This window comes from Ornithorhynchus anatinus, chromosome 2 (assembly GCF_004115215.2).
Source record: "Ornithorhynchus anatinus isolate Pmale09 chromosome 2, mOrnAna1.pri.v4, whole genome shotgun sequence".
NCBI lineage: Eukaryota > Metazoa > Chordata > Mammalia > Monotremata > Ornithorhynchidae > Ornithorhynchus > Ornithorhynchus anatinus.
This window is the reverse complement of record NC_041729.1, coordinates 138,525,344-138,549,255: the sequence shown is the minus strand read 5'-3', so window position 1 is coordinate 138,549,255 and position 23,912 is coordinate 138,525,344. Positions and strand designations below refer to the sequence as shown.

Here is a 23,912-nt window from a genome sequence, read left to right as displayed (position 1 = left end):
CAACATCGCCAAGATCCGCCCTTTCCTCTCCATCCAAACCGCTACCTTGTTAGTACAATCACTCATCATATCCGGACTGGAATACTACATCAGCATCCTTTCTGATCTTCCAACTCCTGTCTCTCCTTACTTCAATCTATTCTTCATTCTGCTGTCCGGATTATCTTTCTACAGAAGCACTCTGGGCACGTCACCCTCCTCCTCAAATATCTCCAGTGGTTGCCTATCTACTTCTGTATGAAGCAAAAACTCCCTACTATTGGCTTCAAAGCTCTCCATCACCTTGTCCCCTCTTACTTCACCTTCCTTCTCTCCTTCTCCAGCCCAGCCTGTACATTCCGCTCTTCTGCCACTAACCTCCTCAGTGTGCCTCGTTCTCTCCTGTCCCGCCACCGACCCATGGCCCACATCCTACCTCTGGCCTGGAATGCCCTCCCTCCTCACATTCACCAAGCTAGCTCATTTCCCCCCTTCAAAACCCTACTGAAAACTCACCTCTTCCAGGAGGTCTTCCCAGACTGAGCCCTTCTTTTGCTCTGCTCCTCCTCCCCTCCCCATTGCCCCTACTTCCTCCCTCTACTCTACCCTTCCCCCACCCCACAGCACTTGTGTATATATATACATATTATTCTATTCATTTTATTAATGATGTGCATTCATCTATAATTCTATTTATGTATTTTGATGTTATTGATGTCTGTCTACTTGTTTCATTGTCTGTCTCCCCCCTTCTAAACTGTGACCCCATTGTTGGGTAGGGATTTTCTATCTGTTACTGAATTGTACATTCCAAGCACTTAGTACAGTACTCTGCACATAGTAAGCACTCAATAAATACTACTGAATGAATGAATGAATGAATGGTTTGGGGAGGATGGCTGATATAGTCCTTATTTTCTCAGATTCTCTCTCTCCAAGGAAAAAACTTCAGCGATCGTACCTCCTCACAATCCAATCAATCATAATTATCAAACACTTATTCTGTGCAGAGCAATGTACAAAGAGTTTAGGAGATTACACTATAACAGAATTGGCAGACATGTTCCCTGCCCACAAGGAGTTTCCAATCTAGAGGTCTACAGGACTGAATGTGTGTGTGTGTGTGTGTGTGTGTGTGTGTGTGTGTGTGTGTGTGAGTGTGTTCCGTCTTCCATCCCTGGATTCTCTTCCTCTTTTCATTTTCCTCTCTCCCTCACACACTCATCGAAACATCTCTAGTCATAGTCTCCCATCAGCCATCTCTAGCTCTTACGGATTTTTCAATTGTACATTCAGTTATTGACTTTGGTTATGATCTGTGAATATTTTTATGTCTCTCTCCCAAATTAGAGTGTGAGCTCCTCAGGAGGCAGGCAACATGTCACTTGCTAATTTCTACTTACTTTGAACTCGGTAGGTTCTCAACAAATGCCATTACTACTACTGCATCTGACCCATTGCTCATGCCCTTTCCCTGCCAGGAATGCCTTCCCCTTCAAAGCTGTCCAATCATCACTTTCCCCAACTTCAAAGCCTTCCTGAAACCCCATCGCCTCCAAGAGGGCTTCTCCAATTAATCATTGTTTTTCCCTGCTCTCTCCCTCTTCTGTATTATCTATGCATCTGGATCTGTGGCCTTTTGGCATTTGTTATTCACCCACTCTCAACCCCACAGCACTTATGTATATATCTTTACACTATAGATTATACATTGCTTATAATAATGTCTGTCTTCCCCTCTAGACTATAAGATCATTATGAGCAGGGAACGCCTCTACTAATTCCTTTGTATTGTACTTTTCCAAGCACTTAATATAGTTCTCTGCATATAATAAGTGTTTAATACATACCATTGATTGATTGATTAGCACAGTGCTCGGTCCATTCATTTGTATATATTTTTATTACCCTATTTATTTTGTTAATGAGATGTACATCCCCTTGATTCTATTTATTGCTATTTTTTTTGGTCTGTCTGTCTCCCCTGATTAGACTGTAAACCCGTCAATGGGCAGGGATTGTCTCTATCTGTTGCCAAATTGTACATTCCAAGCGCTTAGTACAGTGCTCTGCACATAGTAAGCGCTCAATAAATACTACTGAATGAATGAATTAATTATTGAATCCCCATTTAACAGTTAAACTGAGGCTCAGAGAAGTTAAGTGACTTATCCAAGATCACACAGATTTTACTGAGGGATTGGCTGATTGAGAACAGGGAGAAGAAGAGAGAATATAGCCTTTCTGGGCCTCTGAATCAATGTTCCATGAAACTGTGTCAGCTTCTAGGAAATTGAAAAAAATCAAAGTTGTAAAAAAGGCAATGGATTACTGAAGACGCTGCAGGAAGTCCCTTTAGCAAAAACATTTTAATCTTGAGAAAACAGCAAAAATACATTAGTCTATTTGGGGTCATGGTTCAGGTCGAGGGTACCTGTGGGGTGAAAGGAACCACTGGATGGAGACCAGAAGTGGCCACCATTTGATCTCCACAATCAGAGTCAGAGAAGAGTGAACAATGGAACTACTTATTCAGATCAAACAGACTAAATATTCTTCTACATTGGAAGCTCATTATGGGCAGGGAGCATGTCTGCCATATTGGTTAAAATATACTCTCCCAAGCACTTAATACAGTTCTCTGCACGTAGTAAGTGCTCAATAAATACTACTGATTGATTGATTGATTGATCCTACCCTAGCCTGGATTTCCCAGAGAACTGTCTTACCCCTCTGTGTCACCCCTGGCCCAGACCACATGGACTTTCCCTTGGGGTGTCAGTCAGCCAATCATATTTATTGAGCACTTACTATGTGCAGAGAACTGTACTAAGCGCTAGGGAGAGTACAGTATAACAATAACAGACACATTCCCAGCCCACAGTGAGCTTTGAGTCTAGAGAGGGACAGATATTAATATAATTTAAATTACAGATATGCATAAGTGTTGTGGGGCTGGGATGGGGGAGATGAATAAAAGGAACAAATCAGAGCAACGCGGAAGGGAGGGGAAGAAGAGGAAAAGAGGGCTTAGGGAAAGCCTCTGGAAGGAGATGTGCATTCAATTAGGCTTTGAAGGAATAAGAGTAATTGTTTGTGGGGTATGAGAAGGGAGGGCATTCCAGGCAGGACGTGGGCAGGACGTGGGCAGGACGTGGGCAGGACGTGGGCAGGACATGGGCAGGACATGGGTGAGGGGGCAGCAGTGAGATAGAAGAGATCTATGTACAGAACTGAGATCTAGGCACCTGCAAGCTCCAGGACGGGGTTAGTCATCCCGCTTCACTCCAGGGTCCCAACCTGGGAGAAACACCCTGACCACCCTGTTGCGTACCTCCTTAGTTTTCACACCATAGATCACGGGGTTGAGCATGGGTGGGAAGAGGAGGTAGAGGTTGGCCAGGAGAATGTGGATGTGGGGTGCCACTCGGTGCCCGAATCGGTGACTGAAGAAGGAGAAAAGGGCCGGCGTGTAGGAGATGAGGATGATGCAGAGGTGTGAGCCACAGGTGCTAAAGGCCTTAGCCCGGGCCTTCTGTGAGGAGAGCCGCAAGACGGCTCGCACAATGAGGAAATAGGACAGGCCGATGAACAGCAGGTCCACCCCAATCACCAGCAGGGCCGCGGCCAGGCCATATACTCGGTTGACGGTGGTGTCGCCACAGGCCAGCTTGACCACGGCCATGTGCTCACAGTACGTGTGGGGGATGACGTTGGTCCTGCAGAAAGAGAGCCTCCTGATCAAAAACGGGCAGGGGAACATGAGTAGGGAGCCCCGAGCGATGGCCGCCAGGCCGATCTTGACTGTGATGGCATTGGTGAAGATGGCAGCGTACCTCAGTGGGTGGCAGATGGCTACATAGCGGTCAAAAGCCATGGCTAGGAGCACCGTCGACTCCATCATGCAGAAGGAGTGGATGAAGAACATCTGGACCAAGCAGGCATTGGCATCAATCCAACCAGCATTGAACCAGAAGATGGAGAGCATTTTGGGCAGGGTGGAGGCGCAGGCCACCAGGTCGATGAGGGATAGCATGCAGAAGAAGAGGTACATGGGCTTGTGTAGGGCAGGCTCTGAGAGGATGGCCAACAGGGTGGTACAGTTGCCCAGGACTGTCACCAAGCAGATGGAACACACAGGTAAGGAGAACCAGAAGTGGACTGACTCGAGGCCAGGGATGCCCAGGAGGAAGAAAACAGAAGGGTCCAGGTTTGTGTGGTTGGCGGATGCCATGGCTGGCCAGGCTTTCTCTGGGTCCCACCACTGTTCACATTAGCTGGACACCCAAAGCACAGAAGTCAGAAGGAAATAGAACAAAATGGAGAAAAGGGATATGTTTTTACCCATCCCTCTGCCTCCAGGAAGAATGGGGCAGAGGAGAACTTATCGTCATACCAGAGCTTTAAGGAAGGTGAGTCTTCCCCCCACCACCTCTACCTTCCCACAGTGGCCTTTACCATTCTTTCACATCTCTCATTATTGGAAAATCTTTCTCTTGGTCTAACCTCAATAATTCTTGTTGATACTTCAGATATAACAGGAAGTATTGGAAGACAACCTGAAAGAGTGTTTTCTCCAGAAATGAGAGACCCTTCCTCCTTCATCGCCACAGTTACCCACCAGTTAAGCTGATTGTTCCCTCTGTTTGCTTTGTACAGATCTTGTAAAAACTGTACCAATGTGTCCCCAGGAGAAATGATACTTAGACTGTGTGAGCTCTTGGGGAGAGACACCAGAAGGTGATGGAGCCCAGACCTGGCATTCTCAGGGAACCACATCTCCAGCAACAGAAAAAACAGAAAATGAGTTTTAAAATTTGAAATGGGTTAAAAATAGTTTTTAAAGGGAGGTTTTGAAACTCCCTTCTCTCGGTCATGTGATCCAGAAGAAGCAGCACGGCGTAATGGATAGAGCATGGGTCTGGGAGTCAGAAGGTCATGGGTTTTAATCCTGGCTCCATCTCTAGTCTGCTGGGTGACCTTGGGCAAGTCACTTTGCTTCTCTGTGCATCAGTTATCTCATCTGTAAAATGGGGATTAAGACAGTGAACCCTATGTGGAACAGAAGCTCTGTCCAATCTGATTACCTTATATCTACCCCAGCCCTTAGAACAGTGCTTGACAATAACCATAATTATTATTATTAGAAAAAGCCTTGATACTGTAAACTTGTGGGCAGAGGACATGTCTACCAACTCTGTTGTACTGTACTCTCCAGAGCACTTAGTACAGTGCTCTGCACATAATAACCACTCAACAAATACCATTGATTGATTGGATGGGAGGAATCTTAGAAATGAGGCGATAGGGACAGCTAGCTCAGAGGTCAGGGCCTGGAAGATTATGGACCTCATCTTTTGGTGAGGTGAAAGTTGTTTTACGGCGAGGAGGAGCACAGCCCCTGCTCTCCTCTTCCAGCCACCAACCCTCTCCAAATCTCTCGCGCCCCATGAGTTCACTCCTCCTTTTCTACTGAGTGTGCCAGTTCCTTGTAATGCTAATACTAATAATAATTATGATACTTTTTAACCACTTACTAATTGCCAAGCTCTGATATAGATACAAATTAAAATCAGGTCACACACAATCCCTGTCCGAGAGGCACAGAGAAATGAAATGACTTGCCCAACGTATACAGCAGATACGTTGCAGAGCCGGGATTAAAACCCACTTTATCCACTAAGCCATGGTGCTTCTCATGTGGGAGGAGTCTGGCCAACAGGAGTGTTCAGATGTAGCACAGAGTCAGAGGAGAAACCAGGACAAGAGAGCTGGCTCCCAGTTCATCAGGCTACTCTCCCCACTGGCTGTCTAAACCCACTATACCTGGCTGTTGCTCCAACTCCTAAGGGCCCAGATCAACACATGCCCCTTCTGCCTCTTGGCCATGGAAACCTTATTTCTGAGTATTGTCCTAGCCAGCACATCCATTTATCTGACTTCTCTGTTATTATTATTAATCATCATCATCATCACTATATTCATTAAGCACTTACTAAGTATCATGCAGTGTTCTGAGCTCTGTAGTAGTTTCAAATTGATCAGATTGGACACAGACTCTGTCTCTCTTGGGGCTTCTGTCTCTCCCCACTTTAGTCTATACTTCACTCTGCTGCTTGGATTATCTTTTTATAGAAATGTTCTGGGCATGTCACCCACCTCCTCAAAAATCTCCAGTCTCTAGTGGTTGCCTATCAACCTTCAGACACTCCTCACTATTGGTTTCAAAGCTCTCCATCACCTTGCCCACTGCTATTTCACCTCCCTTCTCTCCTTCTACATCCCAGCCCACACACTCCGCTCCTCTAGTGCTAACCTTCTCACTGGGCCTCGTTCTTGCCTGTCATACTGTCGACTCCTGGCTCACATCCTACCTTTGGCCTGGAATGCCTTCCCGACTCATATCTGCCAATCACACTTCCTCCCTTCAAAGCGCTACTGAAGGCTCACCTCCTCCAGGAGGCCTTCCCAAACTAAGCCCCCCTTTTTCTCTGCTCCCTCTCCTCATCGCCCTGTCTCACTCTACCCGCCTCACCCCCCTACAGCACTTGTGCATACATGTACATATTTATAATTATATTTATATTAATTATGTGCATATATCTATAACTCTATTTGTTTATTTTGATGCTACTGATTCCTGTTAATTTGTTTTGATGTCTGTCTCCCCCTTCTAGACTGTGAGCCCACCATGGGCAGGGATTTTCTCTATTTGTTGCTGAATTGTACTTTCCAAGCGCTTAGTACAGTGCTCTGCACACAGTAAATGCTCAACAAATATGATTGAAAGAATGAATAAATTAATAAGTAGGAGGGAATAGGATTTAATTCCCATCTTACAGATGAGGAAACTGAGGCACAGGCCAGTTAAGTGACTTAACCAAATCACACAGCTAAGCAATTGGCAGAGCAGGGATTAGAACCCAAGTCCTCTGACTCCCAGGCCCTTGCTCTTTCCACTAGGCTATGCTGTTTCTGTTCTATGATGACCCTGGGCTGTCAACCAGTGGCCCTGTCCTTGCAGGAGCAGACCACCCTGCAGATATATAAAGCAGCTGAGGTCAGTGATGGCCAAAATGAGGATGCGCCAGCCTTAACCTGGATGGGGTCACTGAGAGGGGCCTGCTGAAGTGGGAAGCCCCCAAACTGTCCTTTCCTCATTCTCCCCCTCCTTTCCAACCCTGCTTGCTTTCCAAGGGCTTTCAGGGGGCAAACCGGAGGGTCCCAGAGAGACTGAGCTGGTAGCTTCAAACCCCAAAGATGACACTTTCTGATGCACCCATGGGGTGGGTGAGGCTCTGGGCACCTTATCAAAGTATCATCTCTTCAAACAATCAGTCAATCAATGACATTTGTTGAATATGTCTTCTCCCGAACTACCCATCTCAAGATGTACCTGGTCTCTATTGCAGTCTCTTTCTCTAGTGTGGATTATTTTCTCCTGGAGAGAAATTTGGGGAGAGACCTATGATTTAAACCTTAGTTTAATCCAAATGACCTAAACCTTAGTCCCACAATAAATTATATTTATTGAGCATTTATTGTGTGCAGAACACTGAACTAAGCACTTGGGAGAGTACAATATAATCATATAACAGAATTGGTAGACACATTTCCTGCCCACAAGCCTACAGTTTAGAGGAGACTCCTCTTCTCTCCCTGAAGCTTGGCCTAGTGGCAGGCGCATAGGCTTGGGAGTCAGAGGTCATGGATTCTAATACCAACTCAGCCACTTGTCTTTTGTGTGGATCTTAGGCAAAATCACTTAACTTCTATGAGCAACTATGCCTCAGTTGCCTCATCTGTAAAATGGGGATTGAGACTGTGAGTCCCATGTGGGGCCAGGGATCTGACCAATCTGATATGTTGTATCTACCCTAATGCTTAGAACAGGGATTGTCACATAGTAAGTGCTTAGAAATAGCATTTCATTATTACTATTATTATTATCATTATTTATTCCCCTAGCTGGTAAATTCCCTCCAAAAGTCTACTCTTCATCCCCCTGTCTCCTGTCAGGCCCCAGCCAGGGCCTGGTAGTCAAAAGATCATGGATTCTAATCCCAGCTCCGCCACTTGTCTGCTGGCTGACCTTGGGCAGTCACTTCACTTCTCTGGGCCTCAGTTCCCTCATCTGTAAAATGAGTCCAGCTGGGACAGGGACTGTGTCCAACTTGATTTGCTTGTCTCCCCTCCCCCCTCCCCCTGCCAGCATTCAGTACAGTGCCTGGCACATAGTAAGCCCTTAACAAATATCATCATCATCATCACCCTTACCCCATCCCAGGCAGCTGAAGATCTCTTTTGTCCTTCTAGATGTACTGAGAAAGGAACTACAAGGTCTTTCTCCATCTCTCCTCCTTGTTTGAAAACCTTCCCCACCCTTCCTGTCAAAAAATCTTTCCAGCCCCTCTAACTTGCATCCCTCCTACTGCAGTTCTCTGCTAGAATGGAACAAGCTTTCCCCAGCTCTCTTAAATCCCAGCAAAGACTCACAAAGCCCATCCATGGCAGCGGCAGTGGTAACCGTGGGATGGAAGGAGCAGAAGAGGAGAGGCAATTTGGGGCATGCAGGATTGCATGGTGGAATGCAGACTTCAGGCTCTATGTGGGACTCACTGTGACTAGAGCCTCTATTACCATGCCCTTTCTAGCGCTGCCTTCCTGTGTCCCTGTAGAACCTCCTGATTGTCCTGGGTTGCCCGTTGGGCCTCCCTCTGGGCTCCCCTCCCCCCTCCAAGACCCCAGAGATCTTCCATAACTTAGCCATCCTCTTGCACCTTCCCAGAGAGCCTGAAAGACCCAGCTGGTCTCTTGGGGTGTCACAAGCCCCACGGTTTATACCAACCAGGACCTTCCTGGATCAGGAGAGCCTTAGTGACGCATAGTAGACTTCAAACCATATCTCTGATCACCAAAGATACTGTGAAAAAAGTTTTTTACTGAGATTTACCAGTGTGCAAGGGAGTGACACATACACACACTCCCTCACGCCACTCTACCAAGGGTCCAATACCGGTCTGTCGTCAAAGAAGCCCATTCTACCAATGCTTCTTCATTCTGCTTCCGAGTGCTGCTCTCCTGCCTCTTCTGCTGCTCCAATGCTTACTTCTCTTTGTGATTCAGCATTCATTTGTCCGCATGCTTCTGCTCCTGGTGCCCCCATGCTGCCTCTAAGTCCCCCTCTTTCACCATACCTCTGTACTGCTTCTTAACATGAACCCCCAAGAGATTCAAAAATGAGCACCTTGTATCTGCCTTAGGCATGGCAGCTGGGGCTCCACTTGACAGTCATTGATTGGTTCAGGCCTGTTATCAGGTAGCACAGGGAGATAAAGCCACACCTCCCTCCATTCTCCACCCCACACACAGGCCAGCAATCACCTGTCTCAGGTAGAGCCCATCAGTGACTTCGCAAAGTCTCTTACTTGTTGTTGTTCACGGGGTCAATAAGGAAGCTTGTTGTGGGCTCACCACATGGGGATCCTAGGGTTTGGCCTTTCACAAAGTTCCTAGGAGGAAATGTATTTTCTGAGTAGGATATGGAGCACCCAAACGGTCAGCCCCACCCACTCCCCTGCTGGCCACAAGAGGCCCTGGTTGGTTCTGTGAGGCCCAGGAAAATGCACAAAGCCCACGTCTCCCTGATAGACTACTAGATCAGGCTTCTCACTGATCTCCCTGCTTCCAACCTCTCCCCTCTTCAGTCTGTACTTCACCCTGCTGCTTGGATCATCTTCCTAAAAAGTTGCTAGGCTCAAAAGCTTGCACTGGCTACCCATTCCTGCCCATTGAATCCAGTAAACATCCAGACCGTTGGCGTCCTACTTATTTTTTCCTTACTTCACTGCTCTGTTTAAAAGATCAGTTTCCTAGCTCCTCCCAGGAGAACAATCTCACTGTCCCTCGCCCTCACTTTGCCCATTCTCACCTGCCCCTAGCTCATTCCCTCCCTCCATTTTCCCTTTTCAAATCTGCCAGATTTACCACCATAGTTCTGCCCATTTTCAAAGCTCTCCTGAAATCTCATCTCCTCCAAGAGGCTTTAACCAAACTTAATTTTTTCCCCAGGTCATATAACAATAATTGTTGGCCTAATAAATAATAATAATTAATTATTATTAATATAATAAGTGTAGTATTTGTTCATTGCTAACTATATGCTAAGCAATGTTAAGCAATGGGATAGATAACATACAATCAGACCAGGCATACTCCCTGCCCCACATTAGGCTCACTGACAAAAAAGAAGAGAGAACCAATGTTTAATCTCCATTTAACAGATAAGGAAACTGAGGCTCACAGAATAAATGCTATGAACTGACTGAAAAATTATTCTTTTAACACTCACTGCCTGAAATTACATTTCTCAGAGATGTGAAGTCCTTCATTCCCCCAGTCATCAGTTATCCAGCTCCGGTACGTGTAGCAGAGCTTTGAAATTTTGGAGGAACGTGTCTGTCAACTCTGCTGTAGTGTGATATTATACTCTCCCAAGCGCTTAAGACAGTGCTCGGCCCACAGTGTGAGCACTCAGCAAATGCCACTGATTGATTAGAACATCATCTGTGAGTGGTTGCAAAATTCCACTGATTGACTAATTAACTGATTTGGATTGTCATTCATGAATGGTTGCATTGGGGGTGTCTGGGTCATTGTTATTTCTGGGGTCCCTGTTGTGGGCAGAGCACTGATCGCACCCGGTGTTTTTGGAGTCTCACCAAACACCAACAGCGAGGCAAGCCAAGGAAGGCAGACAAGCCGTCGGAGATTAGATGAGGGCACGGTAGTTAGGATGAGAAGAGAGAGCTGGAATAATCACGTAGTTTGTAGTTGAATCAAGAACAAATAAATCCATGAGTTCCTAAGAATGTTGAGGTGGTAACAGACATGGCATAAACCAGATAAATCATTCAATTAACAGTATTCAGTCATTATGGGCTGGAAGCACATCTTCTCATTCTGTTATGCTCTCCCAAGTGCTTAGTACAGTGCTCTGCACTTGCTTCATTGAGGGGTTACTGTGTGTAGAGAACAGTACAAAGTGCTGGGGAGAGTAAGCTTGGCTGCTGGAAGGGAGCGTAGCTTAGTGGAAAGAGCATAGGCTTGGGTGTCAGAGGATGTGGGTTCTAATTCTGGTTCGGCCACTTGTCTGTTGTGTGACCTTGGGAAAGCCTATTAACTTCTCTGTGCCTCAGTTACCTCTTCTGTCAAATGGGTATTAAGACAGTGAGCCCCACGTGGGACAACTTGATTACCTTGTACCTACTCCAGCACTTAGAACAGTGTTTGGCAAATAACAAATACCATAATTATTATTATTCTGCAGGCTCCTCATCTGTCACCCATCCCCTGACTGTGAGCTAAGGATTAGCTCTTTGTCCCCTTCTATTCTCCACCTACACCCATTCCCTTGGAGATAATAATAATAATACTAATGATAATTGTGGTAATTAAGTGCTTACTATGTTCCAGGCACTGTACTAAGCATTGGGGTGGGTACAAGCAAATCAGGTTGAACCCAGTCTCTTTCCCACATGGGGCTCACAGACTTAATCTCCATTTTACAGATGAGGTAATCGGAGCACAGAGAAGTTAACTGACTTGCCCAAGGTCACACATCCGACAAGTGGTGGAGTCAGGATCATTTGCCCCAAAAGCCTCCATGGGGATTCTCAGACAATCTAATTCTCTTCCCCTCTTCAAATCCCTACTTAAAACTCACCTCCTTCAAGAGGCCTTCCCAGACTGAGCTCCCCCCTTTTTCCCTCTGCTCCCTCTAACCCCCCTTCACATCTCTACAGCTAAACCCTCTTTTCCCCGCTTTCCCTCTCGTCCTCCCCCCTCCCATCCCACCCCCTCAGCACTGTACTCGTCTGCTCAACTGTATATATCTTTGTCACCCTATTTATTTTGTTTATTTTGTTTAATGAGATGTACATCACCCTGATTCTATTTAGTTGCCATTGTTTTTAGGAGATGTTCTTCCCCTTGACTCTATTTATTGCCATTGTTCTTGTCTGCCTGTCTCCCCTGATTAGACTGTAAGCCCGTCAAACGGCAGGGACTGTCTCTATCTGTTGCCGACTTGTCCATCCCAAGCGCTTAGTACAGTGCTCTGCACATAGTAAGCGCTCAATAAATACTATTGAATGAATGAATGAATGAATAAATACTATTGAATGAATGAATGGATGGATGAATGAATGAATTCTGAAATCTACATCGCCAACCCAGAGCTCTCTCCATCTCTGCAGTCTTGCATTTCCTCCTGCCTCCAGGACATCTCTACTTGGATGTCCAGCTGACAAATCAAACTTAACTTATCCAAAACAGAATTCTTTGCCTTCCCGTCCAAACACTGTTCTCCTACTGCCTCTCTTAACACTGTAGACATCCTCTTTGTCTCATAGAGCTTAGAACAGTGCTTGGAACATAGTAAGCACTTAACAAATACCATCATCATCATCATCATCATTATTACAAGCCCATAACCATTATACTCCACTCATCTCACTCTATCTACATATTCCATCTGTCACCAAATCCTTTCACTTCTACCTTCACACCCTCTCAGAAATCTGCCCTTTCCTTTCCATCCCAACTGCTATCACCCTAATCCAAGCACTCATCATTTCCCACTTTGACTACTGCATCAGCCTTCTTGTTGACCTCCCTGTATCCTATTGCTCCCCTATCCAGCCTATATTTCACTCTGCTGCTTGGATTTTTTAAAAAATCATTCAAATATCCCCACTCCTCAAAAAACCATTCATCTAGGCATCAAACAGAAACTCCTTATCATTGGCTTTAAATCACTCTATCAGCTCTCTCCCATGGGGACCTCTCATCTATACTGCTAATGATCCTTGACCACATTCTGCTTCAGGCCTGGAATGTTGTTCCAGGTGTTTAATTCCTTCCTCAAACTCCCATCCCCATCGTCTCCCTGATCCCTCTTCCCATTGACCTCCAGCTGCTGAAGGAGACAGATATTAAATAATAATAATAATAATGTTGGTATTTGTTAAGCGCTTACTATGTGCAGAGCACGGTTCTAAGCGCTGGGGTAGATACAGGGTAATCAGGTTGTCCCACGTGATGCTCACAGTCTTAATTCCCATTTGACAGATGAGGTAACTGAGGCACAAAGAAGTTAAGTGACTTGCCCACAGTCACACAGCTGACAAGTGGCAGAGCTGGGACTCTAACCCATGACCTCTGACTCCCAAGCCCGTGCTTTTTCCACTGAGCCATGAATTACAGATAAGAGAAGCAACCAAGTATTAGGATATGTTCATAAGTGCTGTGGGCGAAGGAGTGGGGGTGTTTAAAAGGTAGGACTAAGTGCATGGGTGAGGCAGTAGGGAGAGAAAATAGGGTGAGGAAAGAGATCTTAGGAAAGGCTTCTTGGAGGAGATGTCAATCATTCCATTAATGGTACTTACTGAATACTTTATGCAGAGCACTGTGCTAGGTGATTAGGAGAGTTCATGCCAATACAGTTGGTAGACATAATCCTTGTCCACATGTAGCTTACAGTCTGAAGAGTATGACAGTGTTGCCTAATGGAAAGAGCATGATGGGTTTGGGACCTGGGTTCCAATCTCAGCTCTGCCACATACCTTCTCTGTGACCTAGAGCAAGTCAATTAAGTTCTTGATGTAAAATGGGGAACCAATACCTGTTCTCCCTCTCTTCTAGACTGTGAGCTCCATGTGAGACAGGGACTACTGCATCTAATCTGAGTAATTTGTATTTATCCCAATGCATATGACAGTACTTGACACAACACAAGCACTTAATAAATAACATAATTATTAATTATTATTATGGGGGAAACAGACAATAACATAAAGTACAGATAGGGGACATAGTGTATGCTGTGGAGCTGGAGTATCAAAGAGTTTAAGTGGTACACACCCAAATATTCAGCACAGCGGGGTAATGTCTTTAGTAGGGCTTTGAAGATGGGGAGTGGTGGTCAGTTGGATGTGTAGGGGGAGGAAGTTTTTGGGCTGGGAGTTTTAGGCAGGAGAGAAGACGTGAGCAAAGGATTGATGGTGAGAGAGATGAGAGTGAGGTAGGTGATTCACTCAGTCTGCTCTAACATGCATTTTCATTACTTATTTTGAGTGGAATGCTATGTCTCTGCCTGGATAAATACATGATCCACAAGATGGCACAGGAAGATTTGGTGAGGGAAAAAATGATTGTGCACAGAAGCACGGAACTTGTCAAGGACTGAGAACAGTCAAGCATTTTTTCCATAAGGTTGAGGTTGTTGGAGAGCACAACTATTATGTGGTAGCAGAAATGACTGTACCCTAAGTACTAAGTACTAAGGATGTCTATTGGGTTGACACACCTTGGATAGGGGACTGTCTCCTGAAAGAGATGAGATTTTCAGCAGGATCTGGGGAAGGGGGAAGATTGGAGGAGGAGGAGGTTCTAGGTGGAAGGGCAGAGACAGGGTGCATGTGACTTCTGAGGGTAGTTGGCTATTTCTAGGGAGATGCTGGGGTCTAGGGGGACACAGAAAGTGCTCAGGGATGTGGGGAGCATCTGTGCTCCACCTCACCTCTGCCCGCTGGGGGCTGCTGCTGATTTGGACTCTGATCCATCTCCCCATCCTGCCCTCCCAACTGTCCCCCGCCATCTCCTTGAGAGTCACAGAGGGGCGTGGTTCCTCTTCCCTAAGCACAGGCCTTCCTCTCCTCAAGGTCCTGATAAATCATCCAGCTCTACTTGCTGGGCTAGAGAACTGCAACCTCAGCCTAGGCAACTGCAGATGGGGTACCTGAGTGGCCAATGCTCTCCTGAGCAGCCAGGGGTGGGCCAGTAGCAAAGGCTCTGTGCCAGGTGAGAGTGTGGAGTGGGCAGAGTGCCAAGGTGAGTGAAGCAGGGTGCTTGCTTACCTTTGACCACATCCGTGGGCCTGTTGGACGGTGTCCACAGCTTTCCACAGTAATGGGGACCTAAAATTGTGCAAGGACTCAGAACAGAGGGTCTTTATAGGGATCCCAGAAAGATTAAGAGGATGGAAAAAAGAGAAAGGACCTGGATACAAGAAAGACCTGGGGTACTAATCCCACCTCTGTCACTTGCAAGTTGTGTTGATCTTGGACAGTCTCTTTAACTTCTCTGTGTCTCTGATATCCTATCTGTAAATTGGGGATTAAATTCTCCCCACTCTAATTTAGACTCTGAGGGCACTGTGAAAAAGGGACTGTGTCTATCCTGATGATCTTCTATCTACCCCACTGTGTAGTACAGTGCAAGTACACAGTAAGCACTTAATAAAGTTCTGTATGCATTTATCAATCAACCAGTCATATTTACTGAGCTCTTACTGTGTACACAGCATTGTACTGAGCACTTGGGAGAGTACAATGTAGCAATAAAACAGACATATTCCCTGCCCACAATGAGCTTTTTAATTATTAAAAGATTCTTAAAGAGACCTGAGGGTTTTTAGCTTGGAAAAGGAAAGGATGAGGAAGTGATGAGGGGAGTGGAGAGCCTTCTTCAAGTTTAGGAAAGCTTTTCCTAGGGTGGACGCTGACCCATCGTTTCCTTTGTTTATAGCACACTTAACAGACTTAAGCTGCAGAGGTAAAAATAAAGGATGGGTGAAAAGAGGAGCTTCCTGAATGCTTAGAGGGTTTAAACAGTGGAGTAAGTGGCCAAGGGAGGGTGTAGAGTCTCCATTCCCAGAGATTACTGAACAGAGGAACAGCTGAATAGCCATCTCGTCTGGGTGAGGTGAGGGACTGTCTATCTTGGATGCAGGGGAATGGAGAAGATGACCTCTGAGGGAGTCCTCGTCATCTGAAGAAAGCAGCCTTTCATTCGGTAAGTGAAGAGGATTTCAGGGAGGAGAAAGGAGAGGGGGTTATGGAAGAAGATTGGCAAGCTGTTCTCTGCCTCCTGCTAAGGCAGAAGAAAGAGGAAGGAACTAAAAGTGAGGCTGAAGAATTTAGGTAAGATGTGAAGAAGAGCTTCTTAGTACAGGGGGTGGGAAACATTGGAACCAGTCATTGAGGATGGTTTGACATCTCAGCCCAGTGACCAGGGTGGTGCTTTTGTGTTAATAAAATCAACTGATCCATCAACTGTACTTACTGAGTGCTTACTGTGTACAGAGCAGTGTGCTAAGAACTTGGGAGAATACTGGGCAATTTGGTGGAAATACTCCCTGCCCACAAGAAGTTTAAAAACTAGAAAGGGAGACAGACATTAAAATAAATTACATGTATGTAAATGCTGTGGGTCTGACGTTGAGGTGAATATCAAGTGCTTCAAGCAGCAAGGCAGAATAATAACTATTATAAATGCTAGGATAGATAACAAGTAATCAGGTTGAACCCAATCCTTGTTCCACATGAGGTTCACACTCTTAATCCCCATTTTACAGATGAGGTACCTGAGGCACAAAGAAGTGAAGTTATTTGCCCAAGGTCATACAGAAGACAAGTGGCAAAGCCAGGATTAGTATTCACAACCTCTGACTCCCAAGCCCGTTCTCTTAGTGAATAGAACCCAAACCTGGGAGTCAGAAGGTCATGGGTTCTAATCCTGGCTCTGCCACTTTAACCTTAGGCAAGTCATTTCACTTCTCTGTGCCTCAGTTACCTCATCTATAAAATGGGAATTGAGACTGTGAGCCCTTCATGGGACAAAGACTGTGTCCAACCTAATTTGCTGATATCCACCCCAGTGCTTAGTAAAGTGCCTGGCTTATAGTAAGCGCTTAACAAATACCATTATTATTATTATTATTATTATTATTAAATGAGGCAAGTCTGAAGGCTTCAGAAATTTCTGCAGTCTATCTGAAAGCCAGAAGTCAGGTGGTACAGGCAGACCATGCTGGCATGATCCCATTATAAATGAATCAGGCAACAAGGTGGCATGATTAAAAATTAGACCACGGACTGCAAACTCATTAATGCTTCCACTTTCAAAGCCATGGCAACACCTTAGGCTCTTCAATCACTCAATCCTAGAGCACTTTACAAAGCAATTTGGAGATTTGAATACAATAAGGTTGGTAAACATAATCCCTACCCATAAAAAGCTTAGAGTTTAGATGGGGAGACAGACATTAAAAAAGACGTAATGTTGTCAACATAATTGTTGGGTAGGGATTGTCTCTGTTACCGAATTGCACTTTTCAAGCACTTAGTACAGTGCTCTGCAAACAGTAAGCGCTCAATAAATATGATTGAATGAATTAATGAAAATAAATTATGGATCTGTACATAAGTGCTGTGGATCTGAGTTTGGGGTGACTGTCTCATGTTAAAGGGGACAGGTCTGAGGGCTTCAGACACTGCTGGAGCCCAGTTGAAAGTTAGGAGTCAGGTGGCACAGGCAGACCAGGCTGGCACACTGCCATCAAAAATGGACTATAAAACTAAAGGGCCTAAGTGAAATCAGGCCTAGTGAAATCACCCCCAGTCGTCAAATCCAGGATACCCAAACAGGGTTGGATGGTAAGCACAAATTGAAGGGGATAAAAGCATCACAGGTTTTGTTGAGTGATAAGTGAGTAGGGTGGTCTAGTCGGGAAGAGGTCCCTGGAGGAGGTGACCTTGAACTGTAGAGACGAGGGAGGAGCAAAGGTGGATAGTTCCAGTGTCCAGGTACTGAGAAGTATTTCTATCAACAGTCTTCTTACAAGAAATCAGAGAGCTTGCCAAAACACAGTTGCCCAGAACAGCCAGCCATGCCAAAGTTCAACCAGTCCAGCCCTGTGATCTTCATCCTGAAGGGCATCCCCGGCCTGGAGGACATGTACCTGTGGCTGTCCCTACCCTTCTTCTTCATGTTCGCCGCCATTCTCCTGGGCAATAGCATCATCCTGTTCCTGCTGGTGACGGAGTCTGCCCTGGACAAGCCCATGTACCACCTGCTGGCCATGCTCTTGCTGGCTGACCTGGTCTCCACCCTGGCCATGATGCCCCAGGTCCTCGGCCTCCTGTGGTTCGGTGTCCAGGACATCAGCCTGGATGCCTGCTTGCTCCAGATGTTCTTCATCCACGGCACCTCTGTGGTGCGCTCCGCCGTGTTGGTGGCCATGGCCTTCGACCGCTACGTGGCCATTTGCGACCCCCTGCGCTACACAACTGTGCTTACCGGCTCCTTGGTGTGCCGTCTGGGGCTGATGGCTCTGGCCAAAGGGATGGTTTTGATTCTGCCCATTCCCCTGCTGCTCAGACAGCTGACCTTCTGCCGGACAGTCATCGCCCACACCTACTGCGACCACATGGCGGTGGTCAAGATGGCCTGTGGGCACACCGGGCCCAACCGTATCTACGGCCTCTTCTTGGTCGTCCTGGTGGTGGGCCTTGACTGTCCGCTCATCGGGGCCTCCTATGCCCTGATCCTGTGGGCCGTGTTGCACTTGTCTTCCCGTGGGGCCCGCCTCCGTGCCCTCAGCACCTGCTCTGCCCAACTGTCGGTCGTTCTCGTCACTTATGGCCCTGCCCTCATCTCTGCAATCATCCACCGCTTTGGCCGCTCCATCCCAGTCCACAGCCACATCCTCCTGGCCAACCTCTACCTCCTTATCCCCTCTCTGTTCAACCCAGTCATCTTTGGGGTAAGGACAAAGGAGATTCGGGATATGGTCACCAAGCACCTGGGCCACTGCCCTGGGACAAAAGCCCAGTAGAGAATGAAGGGAGGGGGCCAGAGGCCAGCCCCTTCTGTTCCATGTGCTCCCTGATTTAACCAGTTCTTATTTTATGCCATCCTCTGGGCTAGACAAAGTCCTCATTTTCCCTTCCACTCTTGCCCCTTTGTTGACTATGCATTTGGCTTTGTACCCCTTAAGCACTCGCTACTCACTCCAACCCCCCCAGCACTTATGTAAATATCATTGTACTTTATTATTTGCCCTCTGCAATTTATTTTAACACCTGGCTTTCCCTGCAGTCTGTAAGTTTCTTGTGAGCTCAGATCACCTCTACCAACTCTACTGCATTGCACTTTTCCCAAGTGCTTAGTAGAGTGCTGTGTACACAGTAAGCACTCAGTAAATACCATGAATTGATTGATTGGTTGATTGATTGATAGACCAATCAATATACCAAGGAAGGGGTCAAACATAGTGCCTGTCCAATGTTGTGCTCATATGACTTCTGAGGGAGGTTAGCTGTCCCTGGGGAGATGCTGGAATGTAAAGAGATGAAGAAAATGACCAGGAATGTGGGGAATGACTGTGTTCTGTCTCACCTCTGCCTCCGAGGGGCCGCTATTGATTTGGATTCTGTTCCATTCTCTCCATCCAGCCCTCCCAACCTGGCCGCCAGCAGTTTCCTTGCGGGCAACAGTTGGGCATGTTTTCTTTCCCCTCAGGACAGGCCTTCCTCTCCCTCAGGTCCTGATAAAGCATACAGCTCTACTTGCCAGCCTGGAAAGCTGCAAACCCAGTCTGGGCAGGTGCGGGCAGGGGGACCTGAATTCCCAGTGCTCTCCTGGTGGCACCTGAATCCTGAGTGGCCGGGGGTGAGACAGCAACAGAGACCCCGTGCCATTTGAGAGTGAAGAGCAGGCAGAGTCCCAAGGTGAATGAGGCAGGCTACTGACCCTTGACCATATCCCTGGCCAAACTGGACTAAGTCCATGGCTTACCATAGTCCTGGGTTCCCAGGGTTGGGCAAGGACTTGGAGAACAAAGGATCCTTATAGGGGTCTCAGGGTGATTAAATGGATGGATAGCAGTGTGGCCTAATGGAAAGAACATGGTCCCAGGTGTCAGAAAGACATGGGTTCTAACACCAGCTCTGCCACTTGCTTGTTGTGTGACCTCGAGCGGTCTTAAACTTCTCTGTGCCTCAGTTAACTCATCTGTCAAGTGGGCACTAAATCCTCTTCCCTCCAACTTAGAATGTGCATGCCCTGTGAGACAGGGACTGTGTCTAACCTGATGATCTTCTATCTACCCCAGCAGGTAATGTAGTGCAGGTACATAGTAAGCTCTTAACAAGTACTGTATTTATTATTATTAAAGATTTCCTAAGAGGAATTGAGAGTGTTTAACTTGGAAAAGGAAAGGACAAGGAAGGTATGATGAAACTGGATAGCCCTCTTCAAGTTTAGGAAAGGTTTTCCTGAGGTGGACACTGACCCATCATTTGCTTTGTTAATTGCAGACTTAACAGACTTTAGCTTCAGGGGGACAAAATTAAGGTGGGTGAAATAAGGAGCTTTCTAATATTCCTTATTGTTCCTAATTTATTCATTCAATAGTATTTATTGAGCGCTTACTATGTGTAGAGCACTGTACTAAGTGCTTGGAATGTACAAGTCGGCAACAGATAGAGACAGTCCCTGCCCTTTGACGGGCTTACAGTCTAATCGGGGGAGACAGGCAGACAAGAACAATGGCAATAAATAGAGTCAAGGGGAAGAACATCTCATAAAAACAATGGCAAATAAACAGAATCAGGGTGATGTACATCTCATTAAACAAAATAAACAAAATAAATAGGGTGATGAAGATATATACAGTTGAGCGGACGAGTACTGAGGGGGTGGGACGGGAGAGGGGGAGGAGGAGAGGGAAAGGGGGGAGAAGAGGGTTTAGCTGCGGAGAGGTGAAGGGGGTGGGTAGAGGGAGCAGAGGGAAAAAGGGGGGAGCTCAGTCTGGGAAGGTCTCTTGAAGGAGGTGAGCTTTAAGTAGGGATTTGAAGAGGGGAAGAGAATTAGATTGTCGGAGGTGAGGAGAGAGGGCGTTCCAGGACCGCGGGAGGACGTGGCCCAGGGATCGATGGCGGGATAGGCGAGACCGGGGGACGGTGAGGAGGTGGGCGGCAGAGGAGCGGAGCGTGCGGGGTGGGTAGTAGAAAGAGAGAAGGGAGGAGAGGTAGGAAGGGGCAAGGTGATATAGAGGTTTTAAACACTGGCGTAAGTGATCAAGGGAGTGTGTGGAGTCTCCCTTCCCAGAGACTATTGAAGAGAGGAACAACTAGATAGCCATCTCATCTGGGTGACGGAAGGGATTGTCCACCTTGGAAGCAGGGGAATGGAAAAGATTACCTTCAGGGGAGATCCTGATCATCTGAAGAAAGCCGCCTTCTGTTGGGTAAGTGAAGGGATTGCAGGGAGGAGAAGGGAGAGGAGATTATTGAAGAAAATTGGAAAACTGTATTCTGCCTCCAGCCAAGGCAGAAGAGAAGAGAAGAAAACTGAAAGAGAGGCTGAAGGATTTAGGTGAGATGTCAAGAAGAGATTTTTAGCAGGGGGATGGTGGGGAACATTGGAACAGGTCATGGAGGATGATTTCGCATCTCAGCCCAATGACCAGGGTGGTATTTATGTGTTAATAAAATCTACTGATCCATCAACTGTACTTACTGAGTGCTTATTGTATACAGAGCACTGAGCTAAGAACTTGGGAGAGTACAATGCACCTTAATTGGTGGAAATAGAGATGTAGTGTGGCTCAGTGGAAAGAGTCCAGGCTTGAGAGTCAGAGATCATGGGTTTGAATGCCGGCTCTGCCACATGGCAGCTGTGTGACTGTGGGTAAGTCACTTAACTTCTCTGTGCCTCAGTTACCTCATCTGTAAAAATGGGGATTAAGACTATGAGCCTCACGTGGGACAACCTGATTACCTTGTATCTCTCTCAGCGCTTAGAACAGTGCTCTGCACATGGTAAGCACTTACCAAATACCAATGTTATTATTAACTATTCCCTGCCCACAAGAAGCTTAAAGGCTAGAAGGGGAGACAGACGTTAAAATAAATTATGTATATTTAAGTGCTGAGGGTATGAGGGTAGGGTGAATATCAAATGCTTTAAAGGGGACTGGTCCGATGGCTTCAGACTTTGCTGCAGCCCAGCTGAAAGCTAGAAGTCAGGTGGCACAGACAGACCAGGCTGGCATGCAGCCGTCAAAAATATATCTAGAGACAAGGAGGCATAATTGAAAACAGGTCTAGGGACTGCAAATTCATTGATGCCTCCACTGCCTTTTTTAACTTTTAACTCTCTCCTCAGGCCCTCTGTTCCTCCCCCTCTCCCCTCCCCCCCCAACGATCTGGCCACCTACTTCATCACAAAAATTAACACCATCAGGTCTCAGCTCCCCAAAGTCACTCCTCCCATTTCTCCATCCCCCTAGGTCCCAACTCTCTCCCCTACTTTCCCATCCTTCCCTGCAGTATCTTCAGAGGAGATCTCCCTCCTCACAAGTGCCACCCCCTCCACCTGTGCTTTGGACCCCATTCCCGTTCACCTTATAAAAATTATCCCCCCTTCCCTCCTCTCCTCCTTAACTTCCATCTTTAACCACTCACTCTCCAAAGGCTTCTTCCCTTCTACCTTCAAACATGCCCATGTCTACCCCATCCTAAAAAAACTCTCTCTTGACCCCACTTCCCCTTCCAGTTATCAACCTATCTCCATCTTGCCCTTCCTTTCCAAACTCCTAGAACGAGTCTACACTCGCTGCCTTGAATTCCTTAACTCCAACTTTATCCTGGACCTCCTCCAATCTGACTTCTGTCCCCTCCACTCCACAGAAACTGCCCTCTCAAAGGTAACCAATAACATCCTTCTAGCCAAATCCAATGGCTCCTACTCTCTCCTAATCCTCCTCAACCTCTCAGCTGCCTTTGACATTGTCGACCATCCCCTTCTCCTCCACATTTGATCTAACTCTTCTCCTGGTTCTCCTCTTATCTCACTGGCTGTTCATTCTCGGACTCCTTCGTGTACTCCTCCTCCCCCTCCCGTCCACTAACTGTAGGGGTTCCTCAAGGGTCAGTTCTTGGCCCTCTTCAGTTCTCCATCTATACTCACTCCCTTCGTGAACTCATTCGCTCTTATGGCTTCAACTATCATCTCTATGCAGATGACACCCAAATCTACATCTCCTCTCCTGTTCTCTCCCCCTCCCTCCAGGCTCGTATCTCCTCCTGCCTTCAGGACATCTCCACTTGGATGTCTGCCCGCCACCTAAAACACAACATGTCTAAGACTGAGCTCCTTATCTTCCCTCTCAAACCCTGTCCTTTCCCTGACATCTGTCACTGTGGATGGCACTACCATCCTTCCCGTCTCACAGGCCCACAAACCTAGTGTCATCCTTGACCCTGCTCTCTCATTCACCCTACACATCCAATCCATCACCAACACCTGCCAATCTCATCTTCACAGTATTGCCAAGATACACCCTGTCCTCTCAATCCAAACTACTACCATGCTGGTACAAGCTCTCATAATACCCAACTGGATTACTGCATTAGCCTCCTCTCTGATCTCCTTTCCTTCTGTCTCTCCCCTCTCCCGTCTATTCTTCATTCCACTGCCTGGATCATCTTCCTACAGAAATGCTCTGGGCATGTCACACCCCTCCTCAAAAAACCTCCAGTGGTTGTCTATCAACTTTCTCATGAAACAAAAACTCCTCACTCACTCACATCACAACCTGTCCCCTCAAAACCTGTCCCCTCCTTCCTCACCTCCCTTCTCCCCTTCTACTGTCCACCTCGTACACTCTGCTTCTCTGCCACTCACCTCCTCATGGTCCCCTGTTCGCACCTGTCCCACCTTTGACCCCTGGCCCACGTCCTACCACTGACCTGGAATGCCATCCTCCTCAGCTCTGCCAAACTAACTCTCTTCCCCTCTTAAAAGCCCTATTGAGAGCTCACCTCCTCCAGGAGGCCTTCCCAGACTGAGCCCCCCCCTTTCCCTCTGCTCCTCCTCTCCTCCCCATTCCCCCTTCTCCCTCCCTCTGTTCTTCCCCCTTCCCCTCCCCTCAGCACTGTGCATATTTGTATATATTTATTACTCTATTTTATTAATGATGTTTATATATGAGAAGCAGCGTGGCTCAGTGGAAAAAACGCCGGCTTGGGAGTCAGAGGTCATGGATTCTAATCCCAGCTCCGCCGGTAGTCAGCTGTGTGATC

General features: G+C 46.8%; 2 protein-coding genes across 2 annotated transcripts; one reads left to right on the top strand and one right to left on the bottom strand.

Moving 5' to 3' along the window:
- Positions 1-3,247: 3,247 nt before the first annotated feature.
- On the bottom strand, positions 3,248-4,213 carry LOC100074984 (putative olfactory receptor 52P1). The gene has a single exon (XM_001506488.3). It carries the CDS (start codon positions 4,211-4,213, stop codon positions 3,248-3,250), a length of 966 nt encoding a protein of 321 aa, XP_001506538.3.
- A 13,497-nt stretch (positions 4,214-17,710) lies between these two features.
- On the top strand, positions 17,711-18,658 carry LOC107547161 (putative olfactory receptor 52P1). Its single transcript, XM_016225934.2, has one exon. It carries the CDS (start codon positions 17,711-17,713, stop codon positions 18,656-18,658), a length of 948 nt encoding a protein of 315 aa, XP_016081420.2.
- The last annotated feature ends 5,254 nt before the right edge of the window (positions 18,659-23,912 follow it).